We start from the raw sequence: 27,906 nt of genomic DNA, 5'->3' as shown, positions 1-27,906 counted from the left end.
TCTCTCTCTCTCTCTCTCTCTCTCTCTCTCTCTCTCTCTCTCTCTCTCTCTCTCTCTCTCTCTCTCTCTCTCTCTCTCTCTCTCTCTCTCTCTCTCTCTCTCTCTCTCTTTCTCCATCTTCTATCACCTCTCCTACTTTCCCTCCTCCCTCTCCTCCTTCTACTCCAGGACTTTCCAGCAGTGCAGTTCGTTTATAGTGCCCTCACTCCTTCACCTATCTATATGTCTGCTTCTCTGTTTCCGCCTCACTGCGTCTCACTCTCTCCCCTAGCCATGACGTCATCCTACATCCCCCCTACACATCTGAGGCTCTCTTCTTCGCACTATATTTCTCTACCTCCATTTTCCCTGTCTCTCCCACCTCCTTAACCCTCACTGTCTCTGGTCATGATGCCATGGTTAGTACATCCCTGCCACAACCACCCCCCCCACTCTTCTCCTCATCCCTCCTTCTCCCTCCCTCTCCCCCCTCTCTCAGATTCTCTTTTCCCTCCCTCTCCCCCCTCTCTCAGAGTCTCTTCTCCCTCCCTCTCAGAGGATTATCCCCCAACCATTGAGAAACACACACACACACACACTCCCTCTCTCACACACACATTCATACAACCATACACTGAAACACTCACACACTTCCACTCAACACGTTGCCTGGCCAGAAGTGTCTGTGCTCTTGGATAAGACAGTGTCTACGTCCGTTGCCTGTGTGTGGTGTGATGATGCTTGCTCTGCTCTTTGAGAAAATAGGGCTCTGAGCTGAACAAAAACAAAGGGGCGGGAGGCGGGAGGCGAGAGAGGAGCCTATGTGCCTCAGAGCTGTATCTGTAGCTAGCCGTCACAGCTCACCCTGCTAATGGAGGAATGGGGGTAAGGCTTTTGTTGCTATGATGTAGTGGAGGGAGGCCTGCATTCTCCATCATTTGGGGTGCAGTCATTTGTCTTGATTACAGCCTAGAGTGGTTTCTCACTGTCTGATTAATGCAGTCGGTTGATGTGCTGGTGTGTTTGAGGTTGATGTGTCTTTGTGTGTTTGAGGTTGAGGTGTCTGTGTGTGTTTTGAGGTTGATGTGTCTTTGTGTGTTTGAGGTTGAGGTGTCTGTGTGTGTTTGAGGTTGAGGTGTCTGTGTGTGTTTGAGGTTGAGGTGTCTGTGTGTGTATATTTGGTTGTGTGTGTGTGTGGAGATGGAGAGATGGAGGTGCATGGTGTGCTTAGCTTACGAGTATTAATGAAATATGTGTTGTGATCGTCTTCATAGTGTTGCAGCGGAATGTAGAGGAGAAGGGAACTTCATGTTCCTTTGATGGTGAATTTGATAAATCAGAATGAATGGGTTTTTAGTGTTTTTGTCACCGTAGGTGTGTGCAACAGTATATGTGGACTACATGTGTTATGTTGGGTAAAAGGGTAGTAGGCCCTAATACATTTCAATTATGGTCAATCAATTTCAATATTGATATCTGTACATATTACAATGGTTTATGACAGACATAATTTAAAAATATGCTGTCTGTCAGAAAGCTAGTTATGGGTGGGGAGGTGTGAGGTGGTGTGTGTGTGTGTGAGTGTCCTATCATCTAGCCTTGTTCATAGAGAGGGCTGTCCTACACTAGAACAAAAGCCTCCTCTTGTGATTTGATGGATTAACCAACTGTAGTGCACATCCAGCTCTCACACTTTCCCATGCAGCCAAAGCCCTTTTTTCAACCAAAGCCGTTCTGCTCATGTTTTGTCTGGGTGGAAACTGAATTTTTTGAGTATTTATCCCTCTCTTTCTCTCGCTCATTTTCCTTCTCTCCTTCTCCCATTGTCAAAAGTATTCTTCCACCCCATTGGTTTAGGGCGGCTGAGTGACCCAAATACACATGCAGTGCCCTCCCCCCCTCCTCCTCCCCCTGACCCCCACACTAAAGTGGAGCCCTCTATTGTTTTCAACGTGTCTCTCTCACACAGCACTGCTGGGCCTCAGTCCTCAGGAATGGAATAGATGCAAGATGTATACAGGGCTTGGTGAAGATGTGTTATTATTATTGTTATTGCCCACTGCTGCCAGGCAATAGAGAGACAATGCTGTGGCTGCTTTACAGTACGCCTGTCTGTCTCTCATGGACATTCCCCTAGCCAGGGTTGGTGTTAGCGCTGTGAGGCTCTTGGATAGGAGGGACCTGCTTGAGAAAGATAACAGTCTAAGCCAGTGTATCAGAAATCAACAAAGATCCATTGGTCCCCGGGAAAGCTGACAGAAAAGAATGCTTGTGAGTTCTGATGGAGGCATGAAGCTATTAAGTGTTGGAAACCATACGGAACTACAGATCTTTGTTCCAATTCACAGTGACTCACCGTCTTGTCTCCAACCCCACTTCATAGACCCTCTGACTCTCCACTCACTCTCAGTGTGCTCCCTTCTCTTTCCCTTCCCTTGAGCGTGGGCTTGTTTCCCATCTAACATGATGCTGTATGGCAGGCAGCTCTGTGTTCCACAGAACAGAGGTAGGCGCTCGTCGAGCACTGTCTGTCTAACTCAACCTAGGCTCAGCTCTCTCCGACGGGACTGAACAGATTCTGTTGTATATTAACCTCGCATGTAAGGGTTACACTGCGGTAGTAGTGAAGACACACGACTGGGAATGAGACTAGCTGTGTGTGTGTGTGTACAAGGCCTTCCCCGGTGAGGAACAGTTAACCCAAAGTAAGCTAGCAGTGTTATTAAAAGTCTTATTGAAACATTCCGTGAAAGTTTTAAGGAAGTTATTCAAAAACCTCCAAATAACCTTTAAATTCTGCTTAAAATAATCACAACATTTAGGGAATGTTCACAGAACGTTATTTAATTACCTTCAAATAACCTATAATTTCCATTTTCAGAACGTTAATAAAACCTTCCAGGAAAACTTTCAAGGAACCATAGTAAAACGTTCTCAGAACCTCCCTGCAACCTAAAAATGGTTGTTCCCAGAACAGGCAACATTTCACTTCACAACATTTTCGTTTAAAAAACGTTCAGTTTTACCGGTCAGGAAACGTATGGCTTTGTTCCCAGAACCAATGGGACACCAAAAATGTACATTCCCACAACTACCAAGGAACCAAATGTGTTAGCTGGGTACGGTCGACTCATCCACAATGCAAGGGGCCACATCAGTGATTCCTTTATTAACAGACAGACAGTGCTTTATTAACAGATAACTCAACCTTGTCTTGGCACAATGTCTGTGTCCATTCTCAGGATGAGCAACTTGATCACTTACTTAATACTACCTCCTGTATTTGAAACTGGTAGCTTGCCTACTGAGGGAGGACAGTAACTGAGTAAAACGGTTGTTTTCTGTTGCTCTTGTCATTAGTTCTCTCACATCTTTTACGTCTGAATAATAATATAATATGCCATTTAGCAGACGCTTTTATCCAAAGCGACTTACAGTCATGCGTGCATCCATTTTTTGTGTATGGGTGGTCCCGGGATCGAACCCACTACCTTGGCGTTACAAGCGCCGTGCTCTACCAGCTGAGCTACAGAGGACCACTGAATGATATTACAAAATAAAGGGAACATTATGTTCACATGGATTAAGAAGGACCACTTAAATAGTTGGTTTTTAATTCCCACACGCAATCTCTGAAATGGCCTCTCGCCGTATTTTTTGTCGTTTGGATAAAAGTAACCGACCACATTATATTGCTATTATTGATGATCCTCTCTCTCCTCCCCTCAGTGCATGAAGACCGTGACTGCTGTAGACTCCCACAACCTCCTCAAGCCCTCTAGGATCATGTCGGGCGCCTACGATGAGTCGGCCAGCCAGGAGGATGGCACAGACAGCTTCTGGGAGGTGAGAACAGACCACAACTGTTTGCCTCAAGAGATACATTCATATGAAGTCAAACAGGCATCCCTTTAAGTGGAACTGGGATTTGAACCAGTAACCCAGGTGTCCACACTCTGCAGTCACTGCATCACCCTCCTATGGCTTTGCGGCAGAGCTGGCAGCGTGACAGGCCACTGACTAGGGCTGCTGTTGTAGAGGGATTGTATGTCTTTGTGTGTCTGTGTGTGTGTGCATGATACAGTATTCTACTCTAGGGGCTACTGCTGCTGTAGATTACACATGTGACAGGTGACAGGAACGTCAGTATGACGTCTTATTCTGGTCATAAATGTCACGAGAATTTCTATCTCCAATTAAACCTAAGCTTGAATCATTACCAGCGGTTGTAAGGCTCTGGTTTTAATCATGAATAATTCAAGGTCCACAACCAGCAAGAATGATCTGTATTATTTAATCATGGAGAGCTCTCCCGCCAAAACACATAACCAGCCTTTATATATGCTTCACACAAAGGAACTTTGCTCCGCCCACCTTTAGGCGGCCTTTAACCAGTTTCTCAGTCCCCTTCATCCTGGAATGTTTGTCTCAGCAGGTTCTAACTCACCCCCTCTGTTAGTGGGTTTATAATGATAACCCTAACACAGTTCACACAGTCATCATCAGTATTGGGGTTAACAATTTTAGTCATAATCATAATTTCTCTATCAGTAAACTAGTTGAAAAGGGAAGTATTTTTACTGACCAGAATTACATATTCTTTTGACCACCATACGACCAGTTGGTCATAATTGTAATCTCTATCTGACCAGCTGGTCATAATTCATACATTTGGATATTGAAAACATTGTTCATTACATTTATATTTGTTTCCATAGGCACCAATAAAGTTGAAATCTACAACATATTCTTACATTTAAAATAGATCAAGTAATGGCAAAAACAAATCTACATCACAATTTTTTGCACAGCTGCATAAAGTAAGGGACAGATTGAAATGTACTGGGGGGGGGGGGGGGGCTGGTCCAACTCAAGGTGTCATTAAAATAAATGCACCCCCCTCCCCAAAGTTACAAATATTTTCACATGACCCTCCCATTGTACTTTCAAATACATTTAACACCCTCCCCCCTCATATAATTAATTCAAAATAATGTTTATGACCATAAATAACAGAAGGGAAGGGGGATACCTAGTCAGTTGTACAACCGAATGCGTCTTCCGCATTTATTGACATCCACGTCATCGGTTCCCGGGGAACAGTGGGTTAAATGCCTTGCTCAGGGGCAGAACGACAGATTTGACCTCATCTGCTCAGGGATGGGGATCCGATCCAGCAACCTTTCCGTTACTGGCCCAACGCTCCTACCCGCCAGGCTACCTGCCGCCCCATAGTGACCCTGTGTTTATAAATATGGATATCGACTTTGCCACTTCAGCATGCTTTTGTGGCACAGTCGATGCCACGCAGGGCTACAGGCCAGAAGGTTGAGGATTCGCCAACCACCACAGACAAGCTCACTCTCGATGCCTGTTTCATTACACTACAATCAGAGCCGGCTGCAGACAATGATCAGCTAGGGGGAAATCAGATTTTCAACATTTTGATGCCATATTTTTATAAAATACAGTATATGCAACGAATTTTCCACCAACAGGTTTCTGTGCCAATGCACCACACAACCAATAAACAAAGCATATTGACTTTGGTCACTTCAATATCATGGTTTCCGAATGTCATTAAACTTTTTGTGTTCTGTAACAGACTCTTTCCTTTCATCAATTGGCCGCTGCACAGTTTGGATTTATTGATTGATAGATTTTATTTGTCAGTTAAAAAATACATATATACATAAAGATTTTTTTAAGTGACCAGGATTGCACAATAAAGTCTGGGACTTATTTCCGTTGTGGGTTGTGGGCCCAATTACATAGATACAGACACATTACAGAGATGGAGACAAAAAAATGCTCAACCTCCAGATGAGTATGAGGGGGGAGTTCAAGTACAATTCTTATAAGCTTGTTTGGCTGGTAGCTTATTCTTTAGATGTTTGGGGCTGCTGGTGATGTGCAGGCATAATCAAAGTGACACTGGACTAGCGCACTTGCTAGAGTCTTTAGGGTGTCTATAGCCCACAAACACTAAGCACATGTTTATATAGATTGGTGTCTACTAATTTAGTAGCATTTAAGATAACTGGTCAGTAGTTCAATCAGATTTAAACCAAAAACCAGATATCAACTCAAATCAGACGTATTTTTCATGATGTAAAAAGACATCATGTAAAAGACGTCTTAATCTGGTTGTGATCTGGTTATAGGACGTCCCGACCAGATTCCAACCAGAAAAATACGTCTTTAACATGTCGTATGCCCACTGGGATAAGGATTCTCGCTTTAAGGTGACACGCTACATTTCTAAAGCTGATTTATGCTTGATTCGGCAATGCGCTCTGTAAGGAGGGTGTGCCACAATTGCAGAGCCTCCGGAGGCTTGCAGAGGCCAAATCAAGCTCCGTACCGCATCCCAATGCGCCTAACAAATTTGGTAAAAATGCGGAGAACTCCGTATAGCTCCGTATAGCTCCGCATTGACATGATTGGTTGACGGTAGCTGGGGGCGGTACGTCCTGTGTAAACACAAACTCACTTCCTTGACAACTTCCTTCAAACAGCTCTACTCCGCGAAGCGCAAGAAGTATGAATGCCCTGACTTCTGCAGAGTCCTTATCACTGTAAATGCTGTATGGCCAATGTAGATACCGGAATGACCATAAATCGTCTTTTAAGGTGGAATGTGTTGAAGGTAATTGAAATGCCTCTCATTCTGGTGCCTATGAAAGGTGGGGAACTACAAGCATGCTGTGAAGCGGATTGATGATGGCCACCGGCTCTGCAATGACCTGATGAACTGTATACAAGAGCGTGCCAAAATCGAGAAGGCCTACAGCCAGCAGCTGACCGACTGGTCCAAGAGATGGAGACAGCTGGTGGATAAAGGTACGAGGGGAGGAGGGGAGACGTAAACTCAGCAGCTCACAGTGCTTTGGAAGAGTTATTGCCACCTGTAGGTGCCCAGTATGCAAAATTACGTTGAAAAGATGTCTAAAATATGTAAATATTTCCCAGACGTTGAAGTTATGTTCATTTTAGGTTCGGAATAAAAGGTGAAAAGACGTCTTTTCCAGACCTTGAAAATATGTATTTTCCGGACGTTGACATCAGGTTCATTTTCAGTTCTGAATGAAAGTTAAAAATACATATTTTTCGGACATTGAAACTATGTATTTTCCGGATGCGCAAAATATGTATTTTCCGGAAGTTGAAATCAGGTACAGTGGGGAAAAAAAGTATTTAGTCAGCCACCAATTGTTCAAGTTCTCCCACTTAAAAAGATGAGAGAGGCGTGTAATTTTCATCATAGGTACACGTCAACTATGACGGACATAATGAGAAAAGAAAGTCCAGAAAATCACATTGTAGGATTTTTTATGAATTTATTTGCAAATTATGGTGTAAAATAAGTATTTGGTCACCTACAAACAAGCAAGATTCCTGGCTCTCACAGACCTGTAACTTCTTCTTTAAGAGGCTCCTCTGTCCTCCACTCGTTACCTGTATTAATGGTACCTGTTTGAACTTGTTATCAGTATAAAAGACACCTGTCCACAACCTCAAACAGTCACACTCCAAACTCCACTATGGCCAAGACCAAAGAGCTGTCAAAGGACACCAGAAACATAGACCTGCACCAGGCTGGGAAGACTGAATCTGCAATAGGTAAGCAGCTTGGTTTGAAGAAATCAACTGTGGGAGCAATTATTAGGAAATGGAAGACATACAAGACCACTGATAATCTCCCTCGATCTGGGGCTCCACGCAAGATCTCACCCCGTGGGGTCAAAATGATCACAAGAACGGTGAGCAAAAATCCCAGAACCACACGGGGGGACCTAGTGAATGTCCTGCAGAGAGCTGGGACCAAAGTAACAAAGCCTACCATCAGTAACACACTACGCCGCCAGGGACTCAAATCCTGCAGTGCCAGACGTGTCCCCCTGCTTAAGCCAGTACATGTCCAGGCCCGTCTGAAGTTTGCTATAGTGCATGTGGATGATCCAGAAGAGGATTGGGAGAATGTCATATGGTCAGATGAAACCAAAATATAACTTTTTGGTAAAAACTCAACTCGTCGTGTTTGGAGGACAAAGAATGCTGAGTTGCATCCAAAGAACAACCATACCTACTGTGAAGCATGGGGGTGGAAACATCATGCTTTGGGGCTGTTTTTCTGAAAAGGGACCAGGACGACTGATCCGTGTAAAGGAAAGAATGAATGGGGCCATGTATCGTGAGATTTTGAGTGAACACCTCCTTCCATCAGCAAGGGCATTGAAGATGAAACGTGGCTGGGTCTTTCAGCATGACAATGATCCCAACCACACCGCCCGGGCAACGAAGGAGTGGCTTCGTAAGAAGCATTTCAAGGTCCTGGAGTGGCCTAGCCAGTCTCCAGATCTCAACCCCATAGAAAATCTTTGGAGGGAGTTGAAAGTCCGTGTTGCCCAGCGACAGCCCCAAAACATCACTGCTCTAGAGGAGATCTGCATGGAGGAATGGGCCAAAATACCAGCAACAGTGTGTGAAAACCTTGTGAAGACTTACAGAAAACGTTTGACCTGTGTCATTGCCAACAAAGGGTATATAACAAAGTATTGAGAAACTTTTGTTATTGACCAAATACTTATTTTCCACCATAATTTGCAAATAAATTCATAAAAAATCCTAAAATGTTATTTTCTGGATTTATTTTTCTCATTTTGTCTGTCATAGTTGACGTGTACCTATGATGAAAATTACAGGCCTCTCTCAACTTTTTAAGTGGGAGAACTTGCACAATTGGTGGCTGACTGAATACTTTTTTTCCCCACTGTACATTTTCGGTTCTGAATGAAAGTTGAACAGATGTCATTTACAGACATTGGAAATACGTATTTTTGAAGTAAGCATTATAAAAATTATAATAATACTTTTCTAATCCATTTAATCTTGGAAAGAGGAGCCAACCGAAGATTGCAACATATAATATTTATTATTGCTCCCTTCTGTCACAAGCACTTATGTTAGCTTTTTCAAAAGCTTTAAAACTGGCAGCAATGATGTTCAAAGTAGTCCAACCTACTTTTCTTCTTTGTTGGGGTTTTATGGCAGTGCATACCAATATTAGATGCATTACCGCCACCTACTGGGCTGGAGTATGGTGGAGACTATGGAGGTGTTCTACACTCTGCACTGTAATCTACATGAATGGAGGAAGGAAATTATTGCTGAGTGAATAAAAGTTTGTTCTGGACTAGGTCTGTGACGGTCCCGAAATTTCGTCAGCCGGTGATTGTCAAGCAAATAACTGCCGGTCTCACGGTAATTTACCGTTAATTGACAAACACATTTAGCATCTCCTGGCTTCCACACATAGCCTACAAGCCACTGATGCAGACCTTTGGAACATCTACATTTTTAAAAAGTCTAATAAATCCACCTTCACAATAAACACCTTCACAATAAATCCATTAGTTATTTTAGACAGGTCTAAAGAAGCATATTTATGAGGCAAATGTAGTCTATTTCAGAAGAACAGAATAGCATACTCTGAGTTGTCGTTATGTTAGGTCCTCATCTGGCTATGCCATATGGCTGTGGGCTACACTAGTTCATTTAGCAGACAAGATTTGGTTAGAATTCCGTGGCATTATTTTATATTTTTTTATAATATGAAGAACACAATTGAACAAAGCTGAATAAAATAGAAAGGATATTTTCTCCAAACGATTTGAGGGAGTGTGCACATGTGGCTATTCTGTGTTGAGCGGTTAACAAAGAAATAGGTACTCCTATATGCTTAATTTAGAGTTATTAATGTAACTTTAGTTGTTCTACAAACATTGGGCTATATTCTTTGATTTCTAATACATTGTAAGGCTGCATGATTCGACTCTAATGATGATTTGAAAAAAGTTGCATTAAAAGCATGAGCTCTACTTTGTTTTTTGAGCAGGCTGTACACACTTCATCAGTCTCTCATTTACAATTTGACAAGCACTTGATAATTCCGTTAGAAAATCCATGCCTTTTGTGGCCTTTTGTGGCCGTTGTGCCCTTCTCCCTGAGTGCTGCGTGCTCCGAAGCAACTCTCACTCACATGGCTCTCCATCACGTGATCGGATCTTTCTCACAGGCTACAAGTGAAGACAGACACATCGGGGACGCAACTGCGCGCGTACTTATCCAAATTCCAGAGGTGCATATTGAAGATATTGGAAGAACTGTCCACATTTACTTTTCGTCAGCCAACAAGATGAGTAGGCCTAATGAACAACAAAAGCACTAGCCTATGTCAATCTACTATCCCCCATATTACAAGAGTTGACCTATTCTATTCTGTGCGAGAAAAAAATATATTCCAAACATAGTCTGGGACAGTTGGGGATGCGAAAGATCCCAAATTAATACAACCACTAGCATCAAAAAAACTTTTTTTACACCATGAGGCTGACGCAACAGATCAGAACATTTAGCTTAAAATGTTGATAAACTATTAGGCTATTTCTTCACATTATAAGCGCAAATGTTCTATTAACCGCAAATGCGATTATGCATGCTTTAATATAAAGGTGCGTTTTTATGGTGAAAATTGTCTCCCCAAACTTCAAACTCATGCGCTGCTTTTGTATGCCAGTTAGGCTCTACACCCCTTGTAAATTGGATTAATGTGCTGAATTTTAAGAAGTTATTTGGCCACTTTATTTGTGATACAAACCTTATCAAAACATATAGGCCTACGGGCAAGGCTACATGAGGTGGGTGATTATGATTAGGAAAAAAAGGCATTGTTTCTTGCCTTATGCTGGGCATCATTCACAAGTGATAATATATAATTCACAAGTGATAGGCTAATATTGTCACCCATCAGACTATTCTTGATTTAATCTTGTCTTTACATATACTAAATAATATATGTGTGAAATTTGTTTTGATTTAGAATGGACCATTATCATGCACCTGTTGCGAAACAGGGGCAGCGGGAAAAAATACATGTCATCTATGCACTTAAATAGCGAATGGAGGACGCTTTTCCCGTGGGTGATTTTCATGCCAGCCAGGTAGGCTATACTCCTGTTGTAAAGAGAAGCAATGTGCTTAATATTAGGAAAGTTGAGAATAGCCTATAGAAAGCTGATGAGATCCTCCTCTCTTTAATATTGGCCATCACCACACTGTTTTCTCACACAATTGCACAGCCTATAGAAATGTTGCGCAACATGAGCTCATGGGCTCTCATGAAGTGTTATATTTTTCAAATACATTTGCATTGATGTCAGAGTGATTAGAGGGACAATAGAGTGCTGAGTACCAGGCAGCTAGCAAGTTTGGTAGGCTACTAATGACCATCAGCAGCATCATAGCTCGGAGAAGCCTAATTAGTGGAATTTGACTGCCTTCATGACTTGTGACCGCCAGGTTTGGCTGTAATACGGTCACCGTAACAGCCCTATTCTGGACAGGTTTTTAGGAAGTTGGGGAGGGTGAAACCTATTCACAGGGATGTGATCGTTCTTCTGAGCATTTGCCTTTGACGTTCGTAGGTTTGACAGTGAAAGAGGACGTGGTCTGTAGTTTCTGCTGCAGGACAGTTGGGACATGAACCTGTTTTGTGTTTTCCTATCTTATGGAGACAGTGGTTGAGGCCGTTGTGGCCTATTCGCAGATGGGTGATGATGGTTTCTGATCGTCTTGAAAGTCCTTTGTGGTTATTGCTGATTGAAACCAGGTCTGGTCTACTGCGGGTGGCCTGCTGCGGGTGTGCGAGAGCATGCCCCCATCCACATCGATGGGCCTGTAGTGGAGTGGGTAGAGAGCTACAAGTTCCTTGGCATCCCACATCACTAAGGACTTAAATGAACGTGGTCCACACACACCCACAGAGTCGTCAAGAGGGTACGACAGCAGCTCTTCCCCCTCAGGAGGCTGAAAATATTTGGTATGGGCCCTCGGATCCTCACAAATATCTACAGCTGCACCATCGAGAGCATCTTGACTGGCTGCATCACCGCTTGGTATGGCAAATGCACCTCAGTTGACTGCAAAGCGCTACAGAGGGTGGTGCGGACAGCCCAGTACATCACTGGGGCCGAGCTCCCTGCCATCCAGGACCTCTATATCAGGCGGTGTCAGAGGAAGGCCCAACTCCAGCCACCCAAGCCATAGACTGTTCACTCTGCTCCCGTCCGGCAAACAGTAGCAGAGCATCGGCTCTCGGACCAACAGCTCCGAGACAGCTTCTACCCCTAAGCTATAAGACTGCTAAATAGCCATAAGACAAAATAATTAATTAAATGGTTACCCAGACTATTTGCACTGACTCTATGCACCAGTGGAGGCTCCTCATGGGAGGAAGGGGAGGACCATCCTCCTCAGTGAATTTCATACACTGTAACGCTACTGCATGATTGTAGCGGGTTTACTAACGCATTAGTTCTATTAGCTATGTTGACTAGGACGTTACTTTAGCTAATATGTGGACAACGATGTAGGCTGTGTGTAGCGGTTATGACATGGATTGGAAAGGTTTTTTTCGCCTGGTCACATACAGCTGATGTGTTGTTCATTGAAGTCCACAAAAGAAGGGAAAAGGTGAGAGGAGGAAAGTGCATAGAGGCCAGAATGAATACAACGTGGCTGCTACGTATAAAAGTGAACTGTTGAAAAACGTTTCTTAAACGGAAGCAAATGAAACAGGGATAAAAAATACCTCAATTTGTCTAATAGAAACTCTTGTTTGCAACTGTTGGACTAATGATTACACCCTAGATAAGCTAGATGCAGGCAAGAGTGTGCAAGTCAGTATTGAATGTGTCACTGTGTGTCATCTCAAATTTCTCTCTCGACCTGTGTGCACCTACGTTGTAAACTTTCATTCATAGGCTAGGTTGTAGCAACCTCATGATGGGTATAGGGAAAATTAGAGTATCATGTAGTAGCCTAAACCTATCGATGTTACATTGAAGTGGGTGAATGGAATATGAATGACAGTCATCCAACATGCTGTAATAGAAATAAAGCCATGCTCATTAAAAAAGAAAATCGTCCTCCCTCATCATAAACGGCACTGACCGCCACTGCTATGCACACTCACAAGACTATACACTCAGTGGCCAGTTTAATAGGTATACCACCCCATTCACAGTGAGTCAAGTGGCCGCGGCTTGCAATATAAAGCAGGCAGGCGTCCAGGCATTTAGTTACGGATTCGATTGAACCTTAGAATGGGTAAAACCAGGCGCGCCACTTCCAGTATCTCAGAAACGGCCAGCCTCCTGGGCTTTTCCCGCATGACAGTCTCTAGGGTTTACAGAGAATGGTGCGACAAACAAAAAACATCCAATCAGCGGCAGTCCTGTGGGCGAAAACAGCTCGTTGATGAAAGAAGAAGAATGGCAAGAATCGTGCAATCTAACAGGTGGGTCACAAACAGGCAAATAACAGCGCAGTACAATAGTGGTGTGCAGAACGGCATCTCGGAACACACAACTCGTCGGCCCTTGTCACGGATGGGCTATTGCAGCAGACGACCACACAGGGTTCCACTCCTATCAGCTAAAAAACAAGAAGAAGCTGCTCCAGTGGGTACTTGATCACCAACACTGGACAATTGAGGAGTAGAAAAACATAGCCTGGTCCGACGAATCCTGGTTCCTGTTGCGTCAGGCTGATGGCTGATTCAGGATTTGCCGTAAGCAGCATGAGTCCATGGCTCCATCCTGCCTGATGTCAACGGTACAGGCTGGTGGCAGTGGATAAAGGTGTGGGGATTGTTTTCCTGGCACACATGATGTCCCTTGATACAAATTGATACAAAACGTTTGAACGTTTCCGACACCTTGTAGAATCAATTCCCCAAAGAATTCAGGCTGTTCTGGAGGCAAAGGGGGGTCCGACCCAGTACTAGATAGGTATACCTAATAAACTGGCCAGTGAGTGTATATAGACACTATATAGACACTCACTCACACACTACTGCTCGACTTTTATATGGCTATTTTGCGTGGAATTATGACTTTGTTTTCTCAGAATGTTCGTTCAAAAATGTCCTATGATCGACAAACACTTCTGGATCATGAATGGGAAGCTACACACTTATCTCTCAGCCAGATCTGGAATACTACATTCGCTCCTTTGTTCCCCGCACAGCGGGCTTACTTGTTGCTACTGACAAAGATGACCGAAAGCAATGCCGGCGACGAAGAAGAGGAAGAAAAGGGGGACTCAAAGCTCGCCGGAAAAGACATGCTACACAGCCTCCTCTTCCTAGTATCCTGATGGCCAATGTCCAATCGCTGGAAAATAAAAGTTGTGAACTCAGAGCAAGGCTTCAATCGCAGAGGGACATCAGGGAATGCTGTGTTTTTACAGGGACATGGCTTATAGACGATACACTTGACTCTGCTTTTCAACCAGACGGTGTTTCCATTTTACGTATGGATCAAACGGCAGCTTCAGGTAAGAGTAGGGGGGAGGGGTATGTTTCCTCATCAACAATTCCTGGTGTACCGAAGTTGAAAACATCTCGAGCTTCTGTTCACCCGACCTGGAGTTTCAGATGCTAAAATGCAGTTAACGTGTGTTATTATCACAGCTGTGTACATACCGCCACAAGCAAACACCAAGGCTGTACAAGATCATTAGTCGGCAAGAATCCTCTCACCTGGAAGCAGTCTTTATTGTCATGGGTGACTTAAAAAATGTTCTCCAAAATATCATTGTTTCCTCCAAGCTCGACACCAAGCTCAGAGCCCTGGGTCTGGACACCACCCTCTGCAACTGGAACCTGGAACCTGGACTTCTTGAACGGCACTGACTCTAAACACAGGGGTCTCCAGGGGTGTGTCCTCAGCCCTCTGCTGTACTCCCTGTTCACCCATGACTGCGTGGCTTTGCATGACACCAACTCCATCATCAAGTTTGCTGACGACACCACGGTTGTAGGCCAGATAACCAACAACGACGAGTCAGCCAATAGGGAGGAGGTAAGTGAACTGGCAATGTGTGCCAGGACAACAATCTCTCCCTCAACGCCAAAAAAACAAAGGAGTTCATTGTTGACTTCAGGAAGCAGAGGATGTAACATGCCCAGATCCACATCAATGGGATTTCAGTAGAGAGTCAGCAGTTTTAATAAGTTCCTCGGCACATCACCGAGGACTTGACATGGACCAACAACACCACCACTCTTGTGATGAGGGCGCAACAGCGTCTCTACCTCCTAAGGCTGCTGAAGAAATTGGCCATGCCACCCCGTGTCCTCTCCAAATACTACAGCTTCACCATCGAGAGCATCCTGGTAGGTTGCATCACGGCCTGGTACAGGAATTGCTCCATCCATGACCGCAAGGCCCTCCAGTGGGTGGTCAAGATGGCCCAGAACATCACCATGTTCCCACCCATTCAGGACATCTACTCGAAACGGTGCCTGAGGAAGGCCCGCAGCATCATCAAGGAACCCCACACACCCCGGCCACAAGCTGTACAATTCGAGCATTAGGTCTGATACCAACACTCAGAGACAGTTTCTATCTACAAGCCATCAGACTGCTGAACACTTGAACTGGACTGACCACCTGCTCTGATTCTCCACACTTTAGCACACACCCACACAGACACACATACACACACACACACACATTCATGCTACACACACATCACAACTGCTGCTACCAGACTCTTGCCATGATTGCTAAATACTGCAAAATGTAGACACTTGCCCCCCAATCCCCCCTTCCCCAAAACACGTGTAAATATCAGAATATAAATTGTGCCTTCCTGTATTATAATTATGTTAAAACGTTTATTTTATTCTACTGAGCCATTTACATTTACTTTATGTTCGTATTCTTATCTTATCTTTTCTTATTTCTTATTGTTGTTGCTTTGTCGAGAAGTAACCTGCAAGTAAGCATTTCATTGGACGTGTATGCCATGTGTATCCCGTACATACGACTAATAAAACACACTCACACAAAACCCACACACATTCACATACACTACATATGCACACACACACACATAACACAAACACGCATACCAACACAACACAAACACACATACACACACACACACATGGATACTGGCGAATGAGTTCAGAGGTTATTTGTTCAACTTTTTTTCTGGGTGAACAGTATGGGATAGTGAAAGCTGCTGAGACGTGGTCACCGGGTCCTTGGAGCATCTGTGTAAATGTGTGTTGAGGCGTGGTATTGTGACTTTTCATACCCTGCTGTCAGCAGTCCTACCGCCCCTTTATCCTCTCCTTCCCGAATCATTTACAGTAGGCTAAAATCTACTTTTACTAGTCCAACCTACAGAATAAACCAACAGCCCACTTCAACTGTAATAACATTCTCAGTAACAGTTACAGAAATATATCTTTCTTGCTATGACTGTAATATGCTATTGTTCATCTACTGTAATTGAATGCACTGACTGTAATAACTATTATTATTCATTAATGAGCTCCGCCCCCAAACAAGTACAAATTTGGTCGGTCCGGACCAGACCAAATCTGAACAAAACACAGACGTCTACGCTATGTTTCACAAGTTTGAACAGCACAGTACAGTATGGCACAGTTCAGTACAGTAGAGCACAGAAGAGCACAGTAGAGTACAGTATGGTACGGTACATTTTATTCAGTAGAGTAGAGTACAGTACGGTACAGTACAGTACAGTTTAATTCAGTAGAGTACAGTACAGTACTGTAAAGTAGGGTAAAATACAGTACATTATACTGTACTATACTCTTCTGTGCTTAGCTGTACTGAAGTATACTTTACTTTTCTTTACTTTACTGTTCTCTGCTGTACTGTATCTAAACCAAAGTAGATCGTTTTAAGATTGTTTTGTGCTAGGTTAAGAACCTACAATATGAGGTCCTAAATCTAGCATGAAAGTGCATCCTTGTATTTGTGTGGGCTAATATAGTCAAAATGTTAACCTTGGGGTAAGTTGAGCCAATGGCCACCATACCTCATACAAATGATTATTACATTTTGTCCGTTTTGTTCATATGCATAAAGTTTTTGCAATGTGTCATGCATATGAACTCAAGATAGAGCATTTTTATTGTTACAGAGCAGACATCATCATGCCCCGTGTATACAAACATAAAACAAGCAGGGTCTAGCCGCCCTTGAGGTTCTTGAGAGAGCAGCCAAGGAACTGAGAGACAGAAGGCTCTACATTGAACCCAAAAGTGTTCTACCTGGAACCAAAAAGGGTTCTTCAAATGGTTCTCCTATGGGGACAGCCGAATAACCGTTTTAGGTTCTAGATAGTACCTTGTTGTAGCTTCTCTTTCTCAAAGGAACATGTTTGTTTTCTTTTTTTTGTCAACGTACCTCTTCAGTGTCATTCAGTCTATTTATCCCTTGCTGCTGCTTAAATTGACTTCTTCCCTTCTCTCACTTCCTTGGCTGCTCTCTCAAGAACCTCAAGGGAGGCTTGACTCGTAACAGCCGAATAACCATTTTGGAACTCTTTTTTCTAAGAATGTATGATAGAGTAGCAGAGGCACACAAGGTCTTAGCTGATGCCATGGAGTCTGAGCTTGCTAAACATATCAAGAATCTCGCGGACCAGTTTTCATGGGCTTGGTAGCCTCAAATGCAGAGAACTTGCCTATGAATTGGCACATTGAAACAACATCACTGTCCCAGATAACTGGTCAAGAAATGGAAGGGTAAGTGATATTGAAAAGAGAGATCTATGTCTGAAAGTAGGCATACATTTAAGATATACAATATACCACACCCCCATTCCATTAATTAAACTTTGACCTACCAGCACCATCACCCACTGTCACATGACACCATCAGCCACTTACGTCTGTGGATGTTGAAAACAAGGCCAATCCAGACCTAATCTGGACCAAACATAGATGTCTATGATTGGTTCAGAAATCAAGGCTGGTTCGGATCGCACCAAAAAAAGACCCAAAAAAGATGTCCAGTCAGGACCAAAAAAAGACGTCCAAATGACGTCAGCGTCAGTCCGTGCTTAGTGGGAGCATGCTATTTTTAAGCAATAAGGTCTGCGGGGGTGTGGTATATGGCCAATATACCACAGCTAAGGGCTGTTCTTATGCACGATGCAACACGGAGTGCCTGGACACAGCCCTTAGCCGTGGTATATTGGCCATATATCACAAACCCCTGAGGTGCCTTATTTATATTATAAACTGGTTACCAATGTAATTAGAGCAGTAAAAATAAATGTTGTGTCATACCCGGGGTATACGATCTGATATAATGTACCACGGCAATCAGCCAATCAGCATTCAAGGTTCGAACCGCCCAGTTTATAATTTATAATAAACTCTTTCTAGTTTTGTCAGTCCCGTAAACGCAATGTGCGGGATCTTCTTTTCTCTAGACAGTTTTGTCATGGTCATGGAATAAAACTGTTATTAGTCATGAAGTAATACTGGAGTAATCTGTTTCTAAAATTGCTAATGGTCCTCCCACTTCTCCCTCTCCCTCAGGACCCCAGTACGGCAGTGTGGAGAGGGCCTGGGTGGCAGTGATGACAGAGGCTGAGAAGGTGAGTGAGCTGCATCAGGATGTGAAGAACAGCCTGGTCAACAATGACTTTGAGAAGGTGAAGAACTGGCAGAAGGACTCCTACCACAAGCAGATGATGGGAGGCTTCAAGGAAACCAAAGAGGCAGAGGAGGGCTTCAAGAAGGCCCAGAAACCATGGGCCAAGAAGCTCAAGGAGGTGAGGGGCAACCACCTGACCTGCACTTAGAATTATGAAACATTTTCCCAAATTGAGCTGTCATTGACGTAGAGTTCCGGATCAGAACATGCACCACGATCTGCTGTAACCTTTAAGTAGTTTGCATTCAAATGATATCCCCAAAGGGTTCATGTCCTTCTAAAATATACCATATCGTCTCTCCTCAGCTTGAGACTGCCAAGAAGACGTACCACCTGGCATGTAAGGAGGAGAAGGTAGCATCCATCAGAGAGGCCAACAGCAAGGCAGATGCCTCAGTCACGGCCGACCAGCAGAAGAAGCTCCTGGACAAGGTGGACAGGTGCAAGCAGGATTCTCAGAAGGTGAGCTACCCAGACCCCTACTGACCAGATCAGGGTGTAAGAGCTTACTTCCACCACCAATGCATAGCAGTAGCACCCACCTGGCTGATACACGACAGCCATTTTGTGCCGGAACGCTGATTACCACACATTATCACAGAGTCCTTTCTGCTAATCAGTTCTCACACTGAGAGCTGCAATCAAGGCAAGAGGAGAGGTGAATCAAATCAACTCCAGCTATTTTAAGACTCTTCTGGGTCACACACTGCAGATCTTAATCCTGCAGGTGCCACCCTCCACTGCTCAAAACTCCTCTTCCTCCTCCTTCTGTTAGGGAGGCCTCTCATCCCATTGCCATTAGTAGTTCCAGGAGTTTTTCTTGACCATGCATCCTGACCAGTTAAAGATCTATGCCCAGTGATTACCTATTTATTAGTATAGTGTACTTTACCCTGCTGAGCCCACTGGGATGATATCACAGCCTTGCTACCCCTTGACCCACTCAAACCATGACATATGTTCAATAATACTGTCTTAGAACTACTTAGAGGACCACTAATTATCATTCAACCTTGGTCAACTTCAATCACTACCACTTCTCAGTAACCTCAAGCCTCTAAAGACCTTGCTATGCAGAAGCAAAAAAATCTAACCAACTAGAAAAAGAAAAGTCACTGTAACGTTTAGAATTTTGACTTTAAAATACACGTTATGAAAGGTCTCTGAAACATTAAAACATTACAAATATTAAACCCATTTTGCAGGGGTCAACTCTGAACTGTACAGCCTGTGTAGATGTTTATCCCTTAGATGTTATTAACATACTGTGTGATCTTCCCCATGCAGGCTAAAGAGAAGTATGAGAAGACTCTGGATGAGCTGAGGAAGTGTACGCCTCAGTACATGGAGAACATGGAGACAGTGTTTGACATGTGTCAGCAGTTTGAGGATAAGAGACTGTGCTTCCTCAGGGAGGTGCTGTTGGACATCAAACGACACCTCAACCTCACCGAGAACCAAAGGTAGGGCCAAACTCACACACACATGCACGCACGCACACACACTCCTTGGCCCACCACCTGGGCACCACCATAATAGTACACTGAGTCAAGATGAATGTGTCAGAACAGAGGTGTAACTGCTATCTATCTCTATCTGTCTTCAGCTACACCACAGTGTACAGAGACCTGGAGCGCACCATCACCTCTGCCAGCGCACAGGAGGACCTGAAGTGGTTCAGCAACAACCACGGCCCTGGCATGCATATGAACTGGCCCCAGTTTGAGGTACACAACCACTGCTTCCCAGTTAGGCTCACAATACATGTGTTTAATTGTTCGCTTTCAACTCATGGTATGAATTAATTTTAATTCACTTCCCCCATTGACTGAATAGGAAAAATTAGGCATTGACTCGTAACTATGGCTTGCTCCCTGTCTTCCTTCCTTCCTTCCTTCCTTCCTTCCTTCCTTCCTTCCTTCCTTCCTTCCTTCCTTCCTTCCTTCCTTCCTTCCTTCCTTCCTTCCTTCCTTCCTTCCTTCCTTCCTTACTTCCTTCCTTCCTTCCTTCCTTCCTTCCTTCCTTCCTTCCTTCCTTCCTTCCTTCCTACCTTCCTTCCTTCCTTCCTTCCTTCCTTCCTCCCTCCCTTCCTTCCTTCCTCCCTTCCTTCCTTCCTTCCTTCCTTCCTTCCTTCCTTCCTACCTTCCTTCCTTCCTTCCTTCCTTCCTTCCTTCCTTCCTTCCTTCCTTTCTTCCTTCCTTCCTTCCTCCCTTCCTTCCTTCCTTCCTTCCTTCCTTCCAGGAGTACAACCCAGAGATCACTCACATGATCAGCAAACGAGAGAAGTCAAAGAAAGGGGCAGACGGTATCATGCTGACCAACGTGACAGCGGCACCGGACTATGTGGCTGCACCAGCTGGAGACAGGGGCAGGTAGGTCTCACAGACACCTCCACCACTACGGTTACCTTCTGTAGTACAACAGACATGCCTCTAACATGTAGAATAACTGTGTGTCATCACAGAGACCATTTTCATCTTTTATCAATACTAACAGCAGAATTGATCTCAAAACATCTATTTTTACAATGTAATTGGCATTGTGCAATAGTAAGTAAGTAAGTCTTGGACAAGCAAGCCTTGTCCGAGCCAGAATGGCCCATATGTGCAATAGTCAATTGTGCAATAGGCAATGTATGAATTCTGTGTATGAGATGTTATATCTGTTGTTTGCTCGAGACCATTTCCACTTGTATTGTGGGCTATAACATTTATCTTATCTTGTCTTATCGGATGTCCTTATCTGATGTCCAGGAGATGGCAGTAATGATTTATGTGGATGTAAAGTTAACAGTTCAGAAATACAAAGCACCAATGTTATCACAAGCTACAGTATCAATAACTCGATATGAAATATCACAGTTGTGCTTGGTAATATCTCCACAAGGGCTGTTTAGTGGCCAGAAGATGATGTCAAGCCAGTTGTTTTTGTATTGTCAGGATGATCATAGCAGAACAGAGAAGTGTTGCATGTTTTCTCGTGCTGGGTCAACATGAATGTAGGAGACATTAAAGGACAATGGACGTGAAACATCTAGTTTGTGTCTCCAATTCACTCACCTTGGTTCGACTGGAAGGTAGCAACAGCCCTTTCTCCTCTGTGCTGGTCACATGATGACCATGATGATGGATAGTGGTCCTAGTTACTGGAGGAAACTTGTGGTCAACTGTTCTGCAACTGAACAATGATGATGATGATGATGGTCCATGATGTTAAACCATCTCCTCCACAGTGTGAGCAGCTCTGATAAGAACCAGGCCTATTCCTCCCAGGACCAGTCGGCAGAGTGGTCAGACGATGAGCAGGCCGCGCCAAACTCCGGCTCAGACACCAACGGGGGTGGGGCCAACCCCTTTGAGGAGGAGTCAGCGAAGGGTGTGCGGGTGAGGGCGCTGTACGACTATGACGGGCAGGAACAGGACGAACTCACCTTTAAAGCAGGTGAGAATCCCAACGAGAACTAACAACTCTATTTGGTTGTTTGGTTGTGATTCTGTGTTTATTGTCATGTTGCGATGTCTATCTTTTTAAAATGTAATGCCACAAATAAATGTCCCATTTGGGACAATAAAGTTACTACTACTACTACTAAGAACTGAACCTTTTAGAAACAGAACATGTTGATTGGGTACTCTAAGAAATACACTAAATTGTGCACTGACCTTTTCAAATATATTTGTTTTGTTATTTATTTTATATATGATTTCAAACAAATAATCGAACTAACCCACAGTAGGATAAAAGGTTTCCAGAGATAAAAATGAGTTTTTTTTGTCTCATTACCTTTTTCATCCCAAAAAGACAACAAACAATAGCAACACCCACGGCCCTGGCATGCATATGAACTGGCACCAGTTTGAGGTATAGTTTGCAAAAAGTCATCAATGTACACATCTCAAATTTAACCCAGATTTCAACCAAAAATCAACAACAGAGTTTCAAGGTTTGGTTGATTTCAAACAGAATTGTAATTGAATTCATTTTTGTTGATAACTCAATCAAATATCAATCAAAATTGTATGTCAATATGATGTCTCTTTCTACCTTCCCTTCCTCTCTTTCTCTCTCTCGCTCCCTCCTTCTCTCTCTCTCTCTCTCTCTCTCTCTCTCTCTCTCTCTCTCTCTCTCTCTCTCTCTCTCTCTCTCTCTCTCTCTCTCTCTCTCTCTCTCTCTCTCTCTCTCTCCTTCCTTTCTCACAGGAGATGAGCTGACTAAACTAGAAGATGAGGATGACCAGGGTTGGTGTAAAGGCCGGTTGGACAGTGGCCAGTTGGGCTTATATCCTGCTAATTATGTGGAGCCCATCTAGCTGCTTGTGTACATGGAGGACACTGCCCCATTGGTTAGTCACCCAGACTGAACTGTCTGATCATACTGCACATTACCAGAGACTTCCCCGTCCCTCCTCTCTACCTGAGCAACCAACACACAGACTGAGCAGTCTATATTTAAACACTCCCCTAGGATTCACATCAGACAAAGACAGTACCAGCACAACCAACACATATCAACCACAACACTGGGCTTGGGACCACAGTTAAACCATGTCAGTATAGGTGTACCAACAACAAACACCACAACTCCAGCAAGCGCAGGAAAATAATTCAGCATTTTTGTGTTCTATTCCAATGTTGTGCGGTGGTTATGATGACATTTACATGGCAGTATGGAAGTATGTTCCCTCATAACACTAGTGATATGGTATAGTCCATGGTGCCTGCATAGCCAGAATGACCTATGCACTGTGCATTGTAAATATGTGCTGACGGGTCTGTCATTCCATGTAAGGTTCTAAAAGTCCCCCTGTGAAACAGCAGCATTGGCATGTGCTACTATATCACGTTAATGACGTTTAGCTGCAGGATCATTGACAAATCACTGTCGAGCAGAGCAGAGCACAGCAGTACTACGCTGTTGAGCCTTTTTCAGTGTAATGGTATAGAACAGTGTTTCTCTACCCTTGTTGTACCAGAGACTGGCAAGCAATGGTTCTCCTCCTTGGATGACTGTTTAGTTGAAAAGCTTCTCTCAAGATCAGACTATATTGGTGTCAGACAGATGAGGGACCACTCAGTAACGTCTCAGGGGCCGGTGCCGGACCATGGACCGGGGGTTGAAGAAACACTGGTATAGGACATAGACATATACATTGAGTTAATGTAGTTGTAGTACCTCTGACCAGACCATGTTGATCATGTGCTTGTCATTTCCTGACCCCACTGCTTTCTGGACTCATCACTTTATTGTGTTTTCTTTTGTCTTAAAGTGCAAGCTGTGTTCATTGAGAAATAAGAAAAATATGCCTTATTGCTTTGATTTCTTTTGTCTTTTTCTTTCTTTAGCATGTATTGGGTTTAGGTAGTGCATTATTCCGCCTATGTGGGCCTCCACAAGGGTTCAGCACAAATACAACATCGACCCAACACAACCCTACTCCATCAATGGGTTAAACGGTTTGTCATCAGAAATGAACTGTCACCAACCAAATGAAAGGAGACAAAGACATTTGGGAATATGAGAGAATCCTGGGAATTCACTGTGTGGATGACACATTTACAGTAACAAACCAATGAGAGCCCCACTGCCACATGTGAGATAATAGATTCTATCCATAGATATAGAAGACGTGTATTTTTTTATGAATGAAAATTAGTCACCCTAACTGTATCCCAGCTCAGTCTCGGTCTCTCTCCACCTTGCTGTCCCTGATCTAACGGTCATTGCGTGCTGGATCACCATAAGCTGTTAAATACTACTGAAAGTGAGCTTACTGTACACGTTGACCAAATTGTTCATTCTTCTTAGTTTATGTTTTTATCCTGTCAGTTCAATCCTTAACATAATCTTAGAAACTGATGCCAATGATTTGTGTCTCTTAACTGGCAAAATCTAGACTAATCAGTATTCAATTGTTTTTAACTTCTCCAAATAAATAAATAGATAACTTGAATCTACACAACACACAATCCTTAATCCTTGTCTATTGAACTAGTGAATCAAAGAGAATCGGCAACAGAGATTATACCTACAAAATGTGTGACTGTTATAATATATACAGTATATATGTGAAACAGCTGTAGTGTTAGTTTCCTTAGCAACCCTTTAAACACCAGGGATGTACTCCTACTGACATGGGAAGAGAAAGCTACAGTACAAAGGACACTGTAAAGAAAGACAGAAAGAGGAGCCTCTTCTGAAATCTTGATGAGGAAACTGTATATTTTCTGCTGCTAGAAGTTCATTCTGGACATCTGGGATATGGGTGTCGGGGGGACATTTTGGGACTGCACATCCGATTGTGGGATAAAACACTTTAACCATCCGCTCTCAAAATGAGTATTGTAGCAGCGCAAGCTCTGAAACCCAAGCCTAGCTAAATCAGTAACTGCTTCACCTGAGTCACACCACCCGTACCCACAACACACACACTAACAGGGAGAGAAAGAGAGCATGCGTACACAGACACTGGCTCAGTGCATCTGGAAAGACCCAGTTCAATTACCACCATGCAACGACGCAACTAGTGTACATACTCTTTTAAACTATTGTAGACTATTTTAGCCAGTTCAACACACCAATAAAGTATAGATAGCACACTATTGTCCATGTACCCAGCAAACACAATGCATTCTATCTAAGTCAGCATGGGATTGTTTACAATACTGTTGTAAACATGTCATCTAATTTGTATATGATGATAATGTAACGTACAGTAATTTATATAACGACTACAGCGTTCACACAGAAACTCACGTGAAGCCGTGAAAGGATGGTGAATATGTAAAGATGTTTTAACCTTTTATTTGACCTCGTTTTGCATACAGTATGTAGGGGAACAAAGGGGTCGGACATGTTGTGGGAAAGCCCTAGTGGTCTAGAAGTTTGTCTGTTTAGAATAATAGTTTAGAATAATGGATTCAAACTGTAGTGCCTGTTAACTGCATACAACAAAATAAAAAGCTTTGTCAGAACATTGGAACGACTATTGTGATGATAGGTATATGCATTCTGTGGGTAGAGGGGTGATATATACACATCCATTAAAAAAAATTCCCAGGTGCTGGATCCAAGAGGATAACCTAGAACAAAAAAGTACATTTGCACGATGGTATGATTCTCCTAAAGTATGCACTCTGTGGCTCTGTAAACATAGGGTCCATTTACGTATATTCTAGCCCAGAGGTTGGCAACTAGATTAAGCGACGGGCCGATTTGTCTCAATGCAGATGGTCGGGGGGCCGTTACATAATTCTAATAATTTGTACACTGCAAACTGACCATTTGATTACATTGAGACACTATCACTTCTCTTTTTTTTTGCTGAATTCTTGGTGATTTTTCTATTTTTTGACCAAAAACATTATAACTTGTCATAAGCATGTATGAGCCTTTATAATGTCTTATGGCAAGTATTATAATAATTAATTAACCTGCAAGCTGTAAGTAAAGCGTTACCCAACTCACCACTAGAGGTCCTCAGTAAATACAAAGAACTACAATAAGATCGCTATTGGGGTTCACATCTAATAGGGGGAGTGACATCTACAAATACAGTGCTATGACTTTTAAAAAATTATATTTTATGGCACTGTTAAATTATTTCTGACCTTTTGATCAAGGTGCCATATTCACATTGAGGTGATATATGTTGAATTTGGTATGACTTTATAGATGAGTTTTTCCATACCGTATGGACTAATAAAGTATCTCTTCATATTTCAACCACTATTTAAACAGTGTCTTCTATCCCTTACAGGAACCTTTTTTGGCAGCTGCATTCGTAATAAAGACCAATGATGACTCGTGTAGAAAATATTAAAAATATTATATTTTTACAGTTCATGGTAATAAAAGACCAATTAAAGCCAACAAATCAAATGTAACAAACAATACACTAGTGCACGTTTAACATAAATATAAATATTTGAGGATAGCATGATAAAATAGGTATGAACAGGCAGGGTAGACAGCAGTATAGAGGCTGGAAGTGGAATATTTGTGAAGCGATGACCCTTGTCCAGGCCCTGACTGACTGGTGAAATCTGACATCACATACAGTGCTTTCAGAAAGTATCACATCCCTTGACTTTTTCCACATTTTGTTGTGTTAATGCTTGAGATTGTGTGTCACTGGCCTTCACACAGTTCCCCATAAGTGGAATTATGTTTGTAGAAATGTTTATAAATTAATTTAAAATGAAAAGCTGAAATGTCTTGCATCAATAAGTATTCAACACCTTAGTTATGACAAGCCTTCAGGAGTAAAAATGTGCTTAACAAGTCACATAATAAGTTGCATGGACTCACTCTGTGTGCACTAATAGTGTTTAACATGATTTTTGAACGACTACCTCATCTCTGTACCCCACACATACAAATATCTGTAAGGTTCCTCAGTCGAGCAGTGCATTTCAAACACAGATTCAACCACAAAGACCAGGGAGGTTTTCCAATGCCTCGCAAAGAAGGGCACCTATTGGTAGATGGGTAAAAATAAAAATAAACAGACATTGAATATCCCTTTGAGCATGCTGAAGTTATTGATTACACTTTGGATGGTGTATCAATACACCCAGTCACTACAAAGATACAGGCATCCTTCATAACTCAGCTAAGCAAAGGCAAAATCCTAGAAGAAAACCTGGTTCAGTCTGCTTTCCAACACACTGGGAGACAAATTCACCTTTCAGCAGGACAATAACCTAAGACACAAGGCCAAGCATTGAATGTTCCTGAGTGGCCTAGTCACAGTTTTGACTTAAATCGGCTTGAGAATCTATGGCAAGAATTGATCAACAACCAACTTAACAGAGCTTGAAGAATTATTTTAAGAATAATGTGCAAATATTGTAAATCCAGGTGTGCAAAGCTCTTATTGTGGTGCGTGATTTGAAGGAGTAAGGCACAGGAGGGTAAATCACAGAATACAGAGTTTATTCCGTAATACAGCCTTACGCAGAATAGCGTCAACCAGTCCAGTGGAACAAAACAGGCACACGAGGAAAATATATCCCGGCAATACAAAATACACTGAGCTCAACCGAGCTACTACTCCTCACAATAAACAATCACCCACAAGAACAAGGGGGGCAAAGGGAACACTTATACACATACTAATGAGGGGATATGAACCAGGTGTGTGTAATAGACAAGACAAAACAAATGGAATGATGAGATATGGAGCGGCAGTGGCTAGAAGGCCGGTGACGACGAACGCCGAAGCCTGCCTGAACAAGGAGAGGAGGCAGCTTCGGAGGAAGCTGCCTCCTCTCTTAACACGCAGCTCCAGCAGCGCGCCGACACCAGCCTCAGGGACGGCCAGGAGGTACTGAAGGCCCCCCACCCGACGCCTCGAATCCAGGATGGAACGGAC

General features: G+C 43.2%; 1 protein-coding gene across 1 annotated transcript; it reads left to right on the top strand.

The window, feature by feature from the left end:
• Positions 1 to 3,765: 3,765 nt before the first annotated feature.
• Positions 3,766 to 22,842, top strand: LOC311133588 (protein kinase C and casein kinase substrate in neurons protein 1-like; the record flags this gene model as incomplete). The annotated part of the gene is made up of 9 exons (XM_084167104.1): positions 3,766 to 3,825; positions 6,666 to 6,822; positions 18,416 to 18,651; positions 18,840 to 18,995; positions 19,821 to 19,996; positions 20,140 to 20,260; positions 20,775 to 20,905; positions 21,766 to 21,974; positions 22,733 to 22,842. 9 exons carry the CDS (start codon positions 3,766 to 3,768, stop codon positions 22,840 to 22,842), a joined length of 1,356 nt encoding a protein of 451 aa, XP_084023230.1.
• Positions 22,843 to 27,906: the final 5,064 nt, after the last annotated feature.

The sequence above is a fragment of the Coregonus lavaretus genome (genome assembly GCF_964263955.1).
Source record: "Coregonus lavaretus genome assembly, chromosome: 8".
In the NCBI taxonomy this organism is placed as follows: Eukaryota; Metazoa; Chordata; class Actinopteri; order Salmoniformes; family Salmonidae; genus Coregonus; species Coregonus lavaretus.
Note: the sequence above shows the minus strand (reverse complement) of the source record. Positions and strands in the feature narration are given on the sequence as shown.